Source organism: Sinocyclocheilus anshuiensis, unplaced genomic scaffold (genome assembly GCF_001515605.1).
Source record: "Sinocyclocheilus anshuiensis isolate Anshui unplaced genomic scaffold, SAMN03320099.WGS_v1.1 scaffold117, whole genome shotgun sequence".
NCBI lineage: Eukaryota > Metazoa > Chordata > Actinopteri > Cypriniformes > Cyprinidae > Sinocyclocheilus > Sinocyclocheilus anshuiensis.
In genome coordinates, this window is record NW_015536624.1 from 545,148 (window position 1) to 562,610 (window position 17,463).

Here is a 17,463-nt window from a genome sequence, read left to right on the forward strand (position 1 = left end):
ACTTGCAAAATTACTTATAGTGCAGTTTGTCTGTCGGGGAACCATCAAAATAAAGTGTTAGCATATATTTAGCAGACATACTACTAATACTCCAATGACTGCTAGTTGACATGAGTTTGTCTGTTGAGGAACCGTCAAAATAATCAAACTGATATTACATTAAAAATAGTTCAAAGCAAATATGTCTTATTACACATTCATCTGATCTGATATCTGATCTTATGGCTGCTTGAGAAAAAATATTATTATTATTATTATTACTATACTTATAAGTGGTCTTTGCTTTAAGTAAAGTAGCATAAGAAAGATGACAAGATATGAGACTTATAATACATTATAACTATGAGAAATATAATCCATTGTAACTTAAGTGGATGCAACGTTCACTGTGTGTTATAAATCATCACACTCTTAAAAGCTATAACCACAAATAAGTAAATATTATAATACATTAAAACAGTTCTTATGAATATACATAAGATGATATAACATATTATAAGTTTTTTTTTTTTTATAATGCATTATGCATTCATTATAATGCCTTAAGAATACCCTTATAATGTATTATAAATATGGACTTAATAGAAAGTGTTACCGTTATGACATCCGATTCGAACATTACAATGTTCACGATAACTTTCGTTAACTATACAATAAGTAAATCCACTTCACCAGCTAATTAATCTTTAACAGCGATGCTATAGAGCTACCGCAAAAACGGAAGTTCAAAGAAAATTCTAAAGATGGCTGCGCACTTGTTTCTCTAACGCAAAAAGTCATTAACGGTTAATGAATCGGAAGTCTCGCACATTCACTGAAAATAGCTTACTTGCATTGTAAAATAAAGTGAGTATTGCAGGTTCACAGAAAAGCTCTAATTGAAAATTAATTATGTCCGGTTGCTGGCCCTTGTAAACTAACTTAGTTTTGCTTAGCTTACCGTCTGAACGCTGTTGAAACGTTAGCCTATGTAGAGTACGTAAACCGAAATCAGTTACGTTCATATTTACGGTAATAGCATGTATAAAATGTACACTCTACAAAATGCTGGGTTAAATTCAACCCAGTGCTGGGTAAAATAGGGACAAACCCAGCAATTGGGCTGTTTTGACCCAGCGGTTGGGTTAAATGTTTAACCCAACCTTCTGGGTAGTAACCCCCTGCACTGGGTTGTATTTAACCCAGCATTTTTTAGAGTGTAGCTACTCCATGTGCTAACATATATTTACTTTTTTATTATTAAGTAAAAATATGAATGACTGACTCAACCTGACGACAAAGAAAATCATGTTTAGTGTCATATCACACTCTAAAAAATGCTGGGTTAAATACAACCCAGTGCTGGGTACAATAGGGACAAACCTAGCAGTGCATTTCCACCCAAGTTTGGTCAAATCCAGATCGCAAAATCATCTATTTCAACAGAAGATCCGTCGGTGAATCCGGTCCTAGTGTTCGCAGTAGCCGGTGGAGGGCAGAGGCGGGCAGCTGGATGCGGGTTAAACCGAGAAACGGGTCTCACGCTGCTCATATTCGGCGAGCGCCGAGCGCACATGCATACAGCTGGATGCTGGATGCAGAAAACCCGACCCGCAGCTCCTCTGAACGCATCCAGTGAGAGAAAAGCAGCACAAACACATCGCCATACAGTGAATGAGCGCGCGTTCTCAACTAACGAGCAACACATACAGACAGAGGAGTGAGAGCGCGTTTAGATGAGAGCTATAGGGCGGCTGCGCATCGCTCCACACCTCCAGTCCCGGGACCTTCTCCTGATCTCTCCGTGAGGAGCGCACGCAGAATTTGGGACGCGTAACGGCGTCGGTCCTCCGTTCACCGCCACAGCAGCTCCTCCGTAACGGCCGAAGCAAACCGAAGAAGGAGCGAATACTCCGCGCTGAGGAGTTTCCAAACTCCGAAGTCATGGGGAAAAACAAACATCAGAGATTTAGATTGGGATTAGTGCTTCTCTTTCTGTGGGTTCTGCTCCAAATAGTTGACGCGCAAGGTAAGACCACCTTCCAGTTATAGGGATATTTTAATGTCTTGCTGAAAGTTTATTTTATTGTATTGAAATCTATATCATACATTGCGTTCATCATTTATTCACATCACCTGAACATTATAATAACAACATTATTTGATTGATCTTCTTGTCGCTGATTTTGTACGTGTTGATGCTTTAGCAATTTTACACACAAAACAGCCATGTCAGGGAAGTACTTTGAAATTGAAATGGAGATCAGATCTGGAATTTGAGACCGCAAAGCCACAGTCATGCCTTAGCTTAATTTAAAACACCGACCATACATGTTTTCTGTTGTTGTTTTTTTAAATCTCGTTTATTATGATTTATGCTGTCAAAAATTAGATTTGAGGAGATTATTAATAAATAAGTTTATGCAGAGCACGAATTATTCATTGACTTTTTATTCGTTGATTTTTCTGTCAGTTGTTGTGGCGCGGGTTCGGTTGAGGTTCGTCTCTCGCTTCGCAACAGTATCTAGCATCGTTAACTAACCGTCATAATCTGACAGCCTACATTTACAAAAAAATATTTGTGGAATATCTGCAATCCGTAAAAAATCTATAGGCTATGTAATTACTGACAGCAATCTAAGTAAGTTTTTACAGCGTATTTTCCGATATCGCTCTGACTGAAGACGCTAGCGTACTATGGTGACGTCCTTGGGCGACAGCGACTTCGCGAGCTTTTATTTAGCACGCTTTGACTTGTAGTGTGGGACTTTTGTGGTTACTGAAATGTTGTCTCTGCAAAACTGGTTCGGTAAATGCATTATTTGATCGTTTCTCCCCCTGGATATGTTATTATATGTTAAGCATGCATGTTATTTTGCATGTTATTATTCCGGTATCTCGGATTCACAGCTAATTTTTCAATTCATGTATTTTTTGTCAAATAAGTTTTATTGAAAGACAGAGATTTTGAAGATGGATTTAAAATCTTACATATTTAATCTCTTGCATTTGGACACATGGCCTATAGGCAATTAAAAAAAAAAACGTATAGGCCTAATTGCTTAAAAGTTATTTTAGATGTATAGTAGTATTAAATGCATTTTTTATGTATTTACATTTTAAGTTTACATTGAAACATGTTTGTTGAAGGTGTTATTTGACTATGTTGTGCTGATTTGATAATAGCGTTTTTATTCATTGGCAGTCAAAATGATTATTCAGTGCTCTCAAAACTATATTCTGCCATAATTTTCTCACTCTCATGTAATTCCAAACCCTTATGACTTTCTTCCATGGCGCACACAATGTCTCTGCCAAGTGCCATCCTTGATATGTACAAAGTCTGAATGGGGCACAAGCACAAATGGGAATTGAGAGCTGTGTTGGAGGATGAAATTTAATTGAACAACAACTACAGTTTTGGACTGTTAGCTGCACAAATCTGTTGTATGACTTGGTAAATAGTGCATAAGTCATACTTTTAGGGAGCTTTTTAAAGTATGACAGCATAAACCGTTATACACTTCCGATATATGTAAAAAAGCAGGACAGAGACTTCGGGTTGCATGGAAGAAAGAAAGTTGCATATGTTAGAAATGACAGTGAGTTAATGATTTCTCTCTTTTCTCTGCATTTGATCTTTCTCTTTACATTTTAGGTATGAGAGATTAGGTTAGGTTTCAGGATTTACAGGAAGTTCTGTTCTAAATTTCTGCTCTAAATCACTCTGTTATAGCAATGCGAAGCATTTTCCCATTTCCATCTGTGTGAATGCATGCTGTAATGTTGAGTTATGAAATTAGAGAGCGTCTGTCTTGTGTCTCAGTCTTTGCAGAGTGTTTTATGAGTCCGTAATGGAATCAGGGTTCATATGTGACTCCAGTCTGCTGAAGAGCAGGATGTCGTTAGTGGAGTGAGGTTTCTAAGTCACTTTAAGGAGACAAGACAAAGTGGGAATGACTCCGTTTGTATGCCGCGTGTGTGTGTTTGTGTGCTTAGGGTAAGTGGTGGCCATCAGCTCGGAGACACAAGAAACCCAGCAGCCCATTAAAAAGCCATTAGCTAAAGCCGTCTCTCTTGCCGCCGAGTTTGTGTTGTGTGTCAAACAAACAGCAGGGCAGAGCACAGAGAGAGAGAGAGAGGGAGACAGGGCTGTAAGATTTAAGAAAGAAAATCTGAAGTCTGGTGGCGCACTCTTAAAGTCGGCATGAAATCAAAATTGACTCTTATTTATTTTCTTAATATATGAGTCATTGTGAGCGATTCATTGGTGCATGTTATTAAAAAAAAAAAAAAAATTGCCCATGAAACGACTTTCCACTTCTGCTGACATCATCAAACCCGCCCGTTGAGCTGTATTCAAATATGTAGCACCAGCCCGATCTCATGACAGTTCGTACATATTTTACGAGGTGGCTAATTCGTACAGATTCGTATGACCTCACTCGTACAAATTTATACGTACGTATTTTATGAGTTGCACAATTCGTATGAATTTGTACGAATGACCTACACCTAACCCCGCCCCTAAACTTACCCGTCACTGGGGTCTTGACAAATCATACAAAATCGTACGAGTGAGGTCGTATGAATTCATACGAATTAGCCACCTCGTAAAATACGTACAAATTGGTCGTGAGATGGCGTTGGTAGCACCTGTTTTCATGATCCAATCAGTTTATAATGTATTAAATTAAGCCCTGCCCCAAATTTTATGCTCATTTTATAATTAAATACCATTTGAGGTTGTTACGATTTTTTACGTTTTTGAAAGAAGTCTCTTATGCTCACTAAGGCTGCATTTATTTGAACAAAAATACAATAAAAACAGTAATATTGTGAAATATTATTACAATTTCAAATAACTGTTTTATATTTGAATTTATTTTAAAATGTAATTTAGTCCTGTGATGCAAAGCTGAATTTTCAGCATCATTACTCCAGTCTCCAGTGTCACATGATCCTTTAGAAATCCTTCTAATATGCTGATTTGCTGCTTAAGAAACATTATTATTATCTATGTTGAAAACAGTTGTGCTGCTTAATATTTTGTGGAAAACACATTTTTTTAGGATTGTTTGCTGAACTGAAGGTTCAGAAGAACAGCATTTATTTGAAATTTTTGATTTTTTTTGTAGGGCTGCACGATAAATCGAAATGGAATCGAGATCGCGATTCGACAGAAGCTGCGATTGTCATACGTATCTTTCAGTGAAGCACGGTTCTGTGATCAGCAGTAAATCTCCATCCAAAGTCCAGAGGGCGCTCTCGCGCTGAAACTCCAAATACGCCTCGCAGAAGAAACCCAGAAAATGCTTATCGCTGCAGTGCGCATGACAATCGCATTCGATTAATCGTGCAGCCCTATTTTTTTGTGATATTATAAATGTCTTTACTGTCACTGTTGAGCAACTGAATGCATCCTTTCTGAATAAAAGAATAGTAGTGCATGAATATAAAATGGGTTGCAAACAGTGTTTCACATTGACTCAGGGGAAAACATTCATGTTGTCTCCAGCACGTACACGAACAGTGAAATAACCCAATTTAGCTGTGATCACTGGAGTGGTGCTGCTTGGATTTGTCTAGTACAGTTCAGCAGGTCAGGCAAATTTTTCACACTGCACTCACACTTTTCACACAATCTTCCCATGAATGTGTGTGTTTTTGTGTTAGGAGTGACAAAAACATGTAAGAGAAGCTCTTCGAGACAGGCCGACAGTTCACACACAGTTCCTAACCTCACTGTCTGTCGTGAATAGTGACTTCTGTTTGGTAGAATCGGTTTAATGTTTTCTCCAAGCACAGCTGCCCACACACCATCTATAGAGACTGTAGATGGCCTGTTTACTATGATTGAAGAGGACATTCATTGGTGGTGTTTGCTAAGGCAAAACAAACCCCTGCCTCGAAGTATTAAACTTTGGAGTGTAATTTGTACCGGCAACAACCCATAACGCTCTAGCATATATAATAGTGGCAAGTTTTGCATGGGTGATCAGCACTCATTTCCTAGGTAAGGAATAGTTCACTCAAAAATGAATTTGCTTCGAAAAACATTTGCTGAAAATGTACTCACTCTCAGGCCATCCAATATGTAGATGAGTTTGTTTGTTCATGGGAAGGAACAGAGTTGGAGAAATGTAGCATTACATCACTTGCTCACCAGTGGATCCTCTGCAGTGAATGGGTGCCGTCAGAATGAGAGTCCAAACAGCTGATAGAAACATCACAATAATCCACAGCCTATCAATTAATGTCTTTTGAAGTGAAAAGCTTTGTGTTTTTTCAAGAAACAAATCCATCATTAAAGATTTTTAACTTTAAAATGTCGCTTCTGACCAAAATACCAGTTCAAAATCCATAATAATGCTTTCTCCAGTAAAAAGTCTCTTCCCTGTTGTCCTTACACATCAGAATCCACCAGTATATTCATACAGAGCTGTTTTGGCTTGTAAACGGTGCTTGATCTGTGCATATTTCTCTCCTGATTCAGGTGAGGCGACTTTTCACTGGAGAAAGCAATGTTATGGATAGAGGATGCGTATTTTAGCTGGAAGCAATGGTTTGCAGTTATACATGTTTATATAATGGATATGTTTCTTACAAACACACAGCTTTTCACTTCACAAGACATTAACTGATGGACTGGAGTCATGTGGATTTTTTGTGGATTATTGTGATGTTTTTATCAGCTGTTTGGACACTCATTCTGACGGCACCCATTCACTGCAGAGGATCCATTGCTGAACAAGTGATGTGATGCTACATTTCTCTAAATCTGTTCTGATGTGGAAACAAACTCATGTACACTGTGGATGGCCTGATGGTGAGTACATTTTCAGCAAATTTTCATTTTCGGGTCAACTATTCCTTTGAATCTTGTTGAGATATGAAGTCAAGTTTGTGGTCTAATATGACTGCTGACATTTATACTTCCACTAATGTCAACTTAGAATCTTATCCTCATTCGTAATCTATTAGCAGATAAAGAATAGGAATAGAAAGTGTGTCATTGCTTTGGGGAAAAATGCCCATGATCCTTTGCAGTGAGGGCTTTCAGCCAGTAGGAGATGAGCGTGGCTGACATTAACCTGCTGACCCGAGGGCATGAGTGTATCCCTGCACTCACTGTTGAAGTTGCATGTGTTTAATTAATGTGAGTGTGATCTGTTTGAAGAGTCGTGCTGAATACAGAGGAGTGTGTGAGTAGCGCGGGAGGTCTTTTGTTTTATGCTGTTCTTTGTGTTCTTTGTTTCTTTTAATTGGATGAATGTAATGCAACTGTTTCGTCATGCACACAAAGACTTGTCAGAGATAATGTGTGTGTGTGTGTGTGTGTTTGTGAACATCTAAAGGCCTTTTCACATGATTCACGTCAGGGCTTGAACGCGCCTCTCTACACAAGCGGCATGTGCTACTTTGACCTCCAAATGAAAAGAGCTGCAGATTGCGTCAAAGGAGGTCGGTATCACAAGGTTGGTAGTGGGGCTGGAAAATGCAGCTAAAACAATAATAACTTTTGACAATATTCAGTAAAGTTTTGTGTATTTCCCTTGCAACTGCTTAAAGAGATAGCTCACTCTAAAACAAAAATTCTGTCCTCATTTACTCAACCTCATGTTGTTCCAAATCCTGTATGAGTTTCTTTCTTCTGTTGAACACAAAAGACACAAACACAAACAGTCATTGGTAACGTCTCTAGGTTACGTATGTAACCATGGTTCCCCGAGGGAACGAGACGCTGCGTCGAGTCGCTTTGGGAATGCCCTTGCGTGACCGCGTTCTGAAGCACGTGTCAAATCAGTCCAATGGAGCAGCGAGACGTCACGAGACACAGAGCGCTACTGAAGAGCAGAAGCTGGTTTGCACTCTGCTGGATGCGCTTTTATACTTTCTGGTGCTTACGTCATCCTGCTCGTGACGTCTCGCTGCTCCATTGGACTGATTTGACACGTGCTTCAGAACGCGGTCACGCAAGGGCGTTCCCAAAGCGACTCGACGCAGCGCGAGTTCCTGAAGGGGAACCATTGACTTCTATAATATTTTTTTCCACACTATGGAAGGAGGTTTGGAACAATTTCAGGGTGATTTTTTTTTTCCGGGTGAAATATCCCTTTAAAATGTATATTTTATTTTATATTATTTATATAATATTACAGTATTTACTAATATATTTAATTAGTTTTATTTTGATATTTTAAGTTTTCGTTTTAATTTTAGTGTAATGTTTAGTAATTTGGTTATGTGTTTCTTGTCATTTTTAATTGTATTTTTTTTTCAAGTTATCAATGCAAGTTTTTTGTTTAAGATTTCACCTGATGTTTATATTTTATTTTTTTAAGCTATATTTTTAAACGAAAACAATTTTAATAGTTTTAGTTATCAATAACAATTCTTTAGTTAACAATAACAACGCTGTACTGTAACTAATTCAAATGTTTTATGCGAGACGGGAAAATATGGTCAATTTAGTTACAAATAATAACACACTGTTTTCCACAGGGGTTTTTTTTTCAATAAATATGCACAAAGAAATATGATATATGATTATTTTTATTTAACAGCAATATTAACATCAATATTTTCCTATTTATGTTTTTATTTAAACTTTTAAATATATGAATAATGCAAGGGCATTTGTGAACATTTAAAAAAAATGATGTAAGCACATCTGGTATTTATTTATAGTTTAGTTAGTTAGTATAGTTTTTTTTATTTTAGTTTAAGTTTTAGTAATTTGATTATATGTATAATTATATATTTGTATGCTTAAAATATTTTCGGTTTTTATTTCAGTTTCAGTAATAGGCAACATTTCTAGTTTTCATTTTTTTCAATTTTTTTTTAGGCTTACCTTTTAATCTAATATTTGTATTTTGTTTTTCAGCTTTATTTCAATGAACTAAAACGATTTTTAATAGTTTTAATTAACAATAACAACACTGTACTGTAGCTAATTAAGATTCAAAATGTTTAATTCAGTAAGTAAAATATATTAAAAGTTGAACTGACTCCATTAATTGAATCTTATCAACTTTTTTATTGCTATTAAAGCTATTAAACACTCTCAAGTTGCACAATTTAAACGAATTATGGCTTGGCAAACCATTTTATAAATGCAATTCTTGTGGTGTGACACTCAATTAATTGTGTATGACTGCAGCAGTGAATGTAGGAGATGAATGTAAAGACAAGACTAGTCAACTGCTCAACGTTTGTGTCCCATCTCTAGTTGGTAGATGGCCAATAACAGCAGGAATGAAGTAGCTACTGTAGAGTCCGCATGGATCTGATGTTGAATTCCTCTTCCTAACTCTCTCGATTTCTCTTTCAGTGCTCTCCAGGCAGTGTGCTCATCAGGGACTGTAATGACTGCGATTATGATGGTTATATATCACCTCTCAGCTCTCGCAGTCGCACACACAAATAGCTCAGCACAGACGGTCCGTCACACACAGCAACACACGGCCCCATCGGCCCCGCAGCGGGCTGCTCGCACAATAACAGCATTGTGTGTGTCTCAGTAAGACGGAGTGTGTCGAGAGACGGCCTTGCGAAACACAACTTCTGTACGGACAAGAAGTTTAGGAGGGAAAAACGGGGCCAGGGAGATGAATATTTACATGATGTGCATGTTTCCCAGGCCTTTGATCGTGGCCGTTCGCAGTAGTCAGCATTAGCTTTGTGATTCTGCTGTGTTGCGGATGCTATTCTTAGCACAGATGATAAATGTAAAAACGCGCTTCGGCTGAAGATGCACTCTGTTCGTGTCACGTTTTTCTGTGCACGGGTAATTATAGTCGATAAAAAATTACGCCCTTCAGTTAAAGGACTAACATCTGCGGCCGGTGCCGTATATTACCTGAGCGCTTCAACAGATTGACAGCTTCTTCAGCCAATCACAGCGGCCTCAGATGCATAGAGGCGGGACAAAGCATCTCTGGACCTAAAAAGGAGCGTCACTGTGACCTAATAATGCAGGAAGTTTTTAGGGCTTTAACATCGTATATATGAACATTGGTACACTACGTATCTATCTATCTATCTATCTATCTATCTCTCTCTCTCTCTCTCTCTATATATATATATATATATATAGCTAGTGACTGAAGACATACTGTTCATCACTGTGGCAATCTGCCCTAAATTGCAACAAAATTTTTGATTATTTAGATTATTATTATTGTTGGTGTAGTAGTTTGAGTGTTGCTGCCATTAACTAAAACTTAATTAAATATTAATTAAAATATAAATATTAGATAGAAAACTTAAACTTAAAAAAACTTACATTTGAATTTTTAACTTAACATTTATTTTAACTTTTAATTAAAAAAAAAACTGAAATGTAAGTTTTTTTAAGTTTAAGTTTTCTATCTAATATTTATATTTTAATTAATATTTAATTAAGTTTTAGTTAATGGCAGCAACACTCAAACTACTACACCAACAATAATAATAATCTAAATAATCAAAAATTTTGTTGCAATTTAGGGCAGATTATATATATATATATAATAAGAAATGTTTCTTGAGCAGCAAATCAGCATATTAGAATGATTTCTGAAGAATCATGTGACACTGAAGACTGGAGTAATGATGCTGAAAATTTCAGCTGCGCATCACAGGAATAAATTACATTTTAAAATATATTCAAATAGAAAACTGTTATTTTAATAATATTTCACAGTATTTTTGTTTTGATGTATTTTTAGTCCAGTAAATGCAGGCTTGATGAGCACAAGAGATTTCTTTAAAAAAGTCTTACTTTTTTGAAAGACTACAAAAATTCTTAATTAAAAAATGCATGCATACAGTACATACATACATATTCTTCTTCTTCTTATTATTATTATTAATATGATATATAATCATAATATTTTGTCCAAATTGTGCAGCCTTACAAACAAGCACAGCAAGCCTGAATTTTTGAAATTGCAACTTATATTAGAAAATTCCCGAAAATCTGAAGCCTACTACTTCAGTTAGTATTTTTTAAAGATATGGTATATTATATGTACTGCACAGCGTAATGTAAGTAATATGCTAGTATTTCATTCTGAACATACTGTAGACCATTTCCAAGAAGAGAAAGCCTGTTAATTTTTAATGCTTATATCTGCTAAAAGGTGTCAACTTTTAAGATTATGCTAGCATATTGATAGACATGAGCTAAAAGCCACAAAACTCACATTTTGATTTGATGGGGTCTGTAAAAGCTTCCACATTGTGATCCAAACCTCCAGGTCTGTATTCACACAGCTCTGTTTTGGGAGACTGAAGCAGATGCAGATATTCAGTAACAGTCCATTTTTGGCCCGGTTGGAGCTCTTTGGTCGAGCTTATCTGCTCTCTGACTGTGAGGATAACCCCCCCAGTTCATTCCCAGTTCTGCTTCACATTCAGGTTTAGATGTTCTTATCACTTTGACTGAATGAAAATTCATCCCTGCTGCAATATCAGACTCCACAGATGCCGCACAGAGAAAAGCCTTGCATGATTTACACGCCGCTTGCATGTTGTGTGCATGTCAGAGCTTGACTGAACCTAATATTTGATGAGTTTGTGAATGGTATCTGTTGTATTTCCAATTGACTGAGTGATTTGTTCTGACCTTGGTACAGTTGTTTTCTCATTGGCCGAGCGTGACGGATATGATGGGAATAGCGATTGCGTTAAGGGAGAGATGCAGTGTGGTAGTTGTCTCATTAACAGCAGCAGGTGCTCGTGTAGAAACTTGTTTGAGGTTTCAGAAATTCTCAGTGGGAAACAGATTGTCTTTATGTGATCTGCACACATTGTGTCTCTCTCTCGATCTGCCTCTCTAGGGGAGCGTTTGGTGACGGAGCTGAAGATAGAGAAAGGGAGAAAAAAGGAGTTGTTTGGACTTTGAACTTCTCAAAAGCATCCTGACTCTTTCTGATGTCTTTGTCTTTTTAAAATGTCATCTACGCACAAGGAGCTTTTTAAAAGAGACAGAAAACAACCAAAGGAATCTGTAGATCCCGGTTGTTGTTTTTTTCTTTCCTTTTCCTTTTTTTTCAAAACGAAAATCAATCTTTGACCCTGTTCTAGAGTTCTGTGATATGTGACAGGATTTCCATTGATAGAAAGACAGAAATACAGATACAGATAAATGGAAGGATGGATGGATGGATAGATAGATGGATGGACAAATAGATAGATAAAAGGAGGATGGATGAATGGACAAATGGACAGACGGACATATAGATAAATACAGATAAATAGAAGGATGGATGGATGGATGGAGAAATGGATAGATAGATAGATAGATAGATAGATAGATGATAGATAGATGTATTTGTATCTGTAAATGCATGTTGGCATGCACTAATTGAGATGTTTATGCATTTTCTTTAATTAAATTAGCATAGACTGAATTAATTAAGCCCCTGCGTCTTTGAGTGTATTGAAGCGTTTTGCTTTTTATGAACAGATATATTAAATGCACCGGCATTTCTATGATGTTATGTGTTTTCTCTCTTACTTGAAAAGGCAACTTGTGTAAATTATTTTGCTGTTTTTGTCTTGATTGCTGTAGTTCTGTTTTAATCTTCACACACTGTTTAGAGCCGGCATCTCACACACACGTCAGAGCAACTGCACTGAGATTTATGGAAAAGAGACTGATAAGGATGTTTATTTACACATGGACATCTGAGCGATGACTGAAATCCACTGGATAGCTGGACAACTGTGAGTCCAGTCTGTTGTGATGAGATTGTCTGTAGATGAGGGGTCGGTTAAAAGATCATACGATCACAAATATTGCCTTTTAAATTTTCAAATAATTTACATCCTCTCCTATCTTTGTCAGCTTTTTACATACTTATAAATATATGAATACAAAGATTCAAAATATATTGTAGACTATATTAATATCAGCCAGTATTAGTACTTCCATTCATTCATTCATTTTGATTTGTGTATGTATGTATGTATGTATTTATTTATTTACTTAGTTACTTATTAATATTTATAGTATAGTAATATTAATACAATACTATATTATCTATTAATATAGAATTGTAAAAGAACTCTTAAAGTCATTTAATACCTGGAGATATCTTGGAAATTACTACATTCTTACAAAGTCAAAGACGATAACTATAAAGATTACGAAATATATAGTTCTAAAAATCGTTCTTAGTATTAAAGAATAGCAGAGTTCACGCCACAGCTATAACGATAAAGGCACAGAGAAACGATATCGTTGGAATCACTTCCAGAACAATTTTTTTTCCAGCTAATTAACAATAAAATCATTGACACCATATCAGAATCAATCCTACTATCACGAGCTGGAGAATTTAAAGCGGGAGACGAGCGTGCACTTAGAATAAATAGACGATATCGTTCACTGGTGTGGACGCTAATATCGTTATCGTTCTTGGTGTGAACGGGGCTTTAGAAATTGAATCTAGTTCTCATTAAATAACAACTCTAAATGATTAGAAATTGATATATTAAATAACAACTCTAAATTATTTAAGCAGCACTTTGTATCCAGTAATCACAAATAATTAAGCAAATGTGACCCTGGACCACAAAACCAGTCTTAAGCCTCGTACACACTGGGATGATTATCGTGTGCGCTTATCGCCAACGTTTTTCGACGCGTCTTTTGTGTTCATACCCAAGCGATTTTCGCAGGCGATGAGCCGAGTGAACATGCAAATTCACTCGCTGACATTAGATGGCGCTTGATGAAAAACAGAAATACCCCGGTACACATCGAATCCTATTTGATCTGCAATTCCTCTCCATAACAACTCCCTCTTATCGAGATAGCGGTAATCGCTGTCGCGTTTGTCATAAAGCCCTTTGTGTTCAGACACCAATGAGACCAGCAGCTCTACATTCATCTTGCCTCGATGCATCTTCTTGGTCTATACTTCCTCTTTGTCGTTAGGTATCAATGTGTGCTCGGCAAGACCGTTTTGTGCTTGAGCGCCACCAAGTCGTGTTTTACTGTAACATCAGCAGCTCCAGGCACGTGAACAAAAGTGGCAATCTCATTGGTCGGCCAGTTTTTAACACGGCGCATCAAACCAAAAAAAACGAGCCCGAGGCGTTTTTTAAAAAATGACGCTTTGACGCCTCGCGTTTTGCGCGTCGGTGTACACAGTCACATTGGCGCCCTTTGTTTAGTCACGAGGCGTTAAACGTCGGCGATATGGTGTGAACAAGCCTTTAAGTCGCTGGGGTATATTTGTAGCAATAGCCAAAAATACATTGTATGGGTCAAAATGATTGATTTTTCTTTTATGCCAAAAATTATTAGGATATTAAGTAAAGATCATGTTCCATGAAGATATTTTGTAAATGTCCTACTGTAAATATATTAAAACTTAATTTTTGATTAGTAATAAGCATTGCTAAGGACTTCATTTGGACAACTTTAAAGGCGATTTTCTCAATATTTTGATTTTTTTTGGCACCCTCAGATTCCAGATATTCAAATAGTTGTATCTCGGCCAAACATTGCCCATACATCAATGGAAAGCTTATTTATTCAGCTTTCAGATGATGTAGAAATCTCAATTTCGAAAAATTGACCCTTATGACTGGTTTTGTGGTCCAGGGTCACAAATTTATGGAAAAAATCATGGAAAATCAATGGTCATAATTAATTGGGGCAACCCTGTTTACAAGCAAAAAGTGTGTTTAAACTTTTATCTTACAATCTTTCTTTTGGACATATAAATGTTTCCGTGTTGGATTTTGTTACCTTTTTTAAAACTAATGCACACTCTAAAGTGACAGTGCTGCCACGACATGAAAAAAAGAACGAGAATAAACTGAAATAATTGTGGCCAAATGATATCGATACTGTAATTCGGTCAAGACCTGAAACTACCTCATAGCCGTTCAGTTATTGGCCATGATAATGATCGGCTCTCAGTATCGCTCCCAATTTCACTGCATTCCTAATTAACACATTTGCCTAATTTCTTTCTCTAAAGTCTGAAACATCGTCTGTTTCCTCAACCACAAATGCGCAGTTCCACTTTAATTATACAGCCAATGGCATCAGCGGGAAATTAGGAGCGTGAGATGTATGCTAATTAAGAGATGAGAGATTGTCATCGACTACTTCTGAAAGGGCTAATGGAGAATTTGGCACATAACTCGGGTTAACGCAAGCGTTCTGCAATGAATTCTCGAGTGAACGTCACCGTTAGAGGTCTGGCTGGAGAGTAATGAATCATTTTCTCTGCAGATATTGTTTAGTATCACTTACGGTGCAAGTCCAAGAGGATCATTTTATAGCTCAGATGTTACTAGATGTCAGAGACTTATGAGACTCGTAGTATTTCATATAAAATGCGAGTCAGTGGTTGTAAGAGTATAGAGCTGTAAAAGGGAATGTGGAGGTTATTTGGTCTCGGGAGCATTTGATGAGAACTTCATATTGAGATCTCTGGCTCAGTTTGAGACTTCAATGAGGTCTTTTTAAAGAGATCTCATTTGCACGAGCCGCTTGAAACGAATCTCTCGGGAAACAAAAATAGCACTTTGAACTTTAAACTGTATTGCTGCTATCAGCGGGAAGCAGAACTCAGTGTAACACGCTATACGTCTTAATATGTGGTAATTAGTTCCCTGTAGTTTCATTAATTGATTCACGGGTGAATAGCCACAGCTCAGTGAAGACAAGTGAATCTGTTTTCCTGCAGCTCATGGGAGGTGAGACGTGAAGTTTGAAAGACAAGTAAAGCTTTTAAAACATCTTGCAGTAATACTCTTAAAAATTTGCATTTGTTATTTATGTTGTTCGTGCCATTTTGAGCAAACAAATAAATAGTGGCTGTGAGATTCTTTAGCTGTTTTTTTCATGCATATTGGTGACAGACAGGTCAATGAGTCACTCGCAGCATCATGATTTCTATGAGATGAGATGAGTCAGTCTGTCTCTGTGAAACCTGTCACAAAAATGTGACGAAGAGTGTATAATTTTGTTTCTAATATTTTTGTTTTGGTGGCTTTATGTGAGGAATATTCCACATGTGTCGTCACATGGAGTTATGGAGGAAAAAGAGTAGCTAATAGTAAATTTTCCACTAAGGTCAAAGTTGTTAGAAGTGCAAGAATTGATTTGAATTTGATGTAAAGCATGTGATGGTGTATTTCTTAACACAGTTACTGAGTAACACTGCTTTATTTACTCGCCAAAGTAATTTTTACCAACTTAATTTAGGCTTTTGTAACATGCATTTTTAATGTTTTTGTAATTCTGTTACACAGAGAAAAAAAACAAACATTTCTTATTGGCCATGAGATTGCATTTTGCATTATTTTGTAATAATTTTGCATTATGTTTATTCTTTTTTTTATGTACTTGCCAAAGTCAGTTTTTCAGTGTTAATATTTGTTTTATAACATGCATTTTTTATTTTATTTTAAAAATTAGGTCCAGACACAAAAACAAACTTTGCATTGATATACACATATGAATTAGACAGAAGTCAGCTATTTGTCTGTTGATATATGTCTGACATTAACTTTTGGGTGAATTGAGAAATATTTCTTATTAGCCATTATTGTATTTTGCGTTTTTTTTTTAATTAAAACATTTTTATCCATCTCTAATTGGGATTATTGAGCTGTTCTTCCCTTTTCTCTGCTTTATGTACTTGCCAAAGTCAGGTTGTCCTCTCATTTGGCTCTCGGCGAGTGTTAATTTTGTTTTTTATAACATGCATTTTTAATGTTATTTTAAATAACAAGTCCTGACACACAATAAACAAGTTTTGCATCACTGCAGATGTATGAAATAGACAGAAGTCAGCTATTTTTCTGTTGATCTATATCTGAATTTAACTTATTGCTACACTACAGCCAATCGTGGGTGAACTGAAAAAATAACAAGGCCAGCAATATTTCTTGTTGGCTGTTAGAGTGAATTTTGCATAATTTTTAAAAAAAATTTTTTTATGATATCCCTGTTATTGGGGTTATTTAGCGGTTTTTCATTTTTCTCTGTTTTATTCACTCACCTTAGTTTTTCCTCTCATTTGGCTGGCAAGTGTTTTGTTGCATTTTTAATGTTTTTAACTAGTAGGTCCTGACACAAAGAACAAGCTTTATGTCACTGTATGAATTAAAAATAAATTTTCTTTTGATCTATATCTGAAATGAACTCGTTGCCACACTTAAGCCAGTGGCGGGTGAATTGAGAACATTTCAAAGCCAGAAATATTACTTATTAGCCGTTAGATTGTGTTTTGCATTATTTTTTATTTTACAAAACCTGTTATCCCTCTGTGATTTTGATCATTTGGCTGTTTTTAATTTTCTCTGTTTTATTTACTCACCAAAGCCAGTTTTTCATCTCATGTGGCACCAACAAGTGTTAATTTATTCGACTCCAAGCCTCATTACAGGACAGATCAGAGCTTTTGTTGTGGTGCGTTTGAGTGACAGAAGCGAGCGTGTGGAAAGAGTGGACATGACCGCGTA

General features: G+C 36.5%; 1 protein-coding gene across 1 annotated transcript in view; it reads left to right on the forward strand.

Moving 5' to 3' along the window:
* The first annotated feature begins 1,583 nt into the window (after positions 1–1,583).
* LOC107704829 (netrin receptor UNC5C-like) overlaps positions 1,584–17,463 on the forward strand; it is a 70,159-nt gene continuing 54,279 nt past the window's right edge. The window contains exon 1 of the mRNA XM_016507857.1: positions 1,584–2,008. Coding sequence (XP_016363343.1) covers positions 1,924–2,008 — 85 coding nt within the window. The 5' untranslated portion in view covers positions 1,584–1,923. The remainder of the gene's footprint in view (positions 2,009–17,463) is intronic.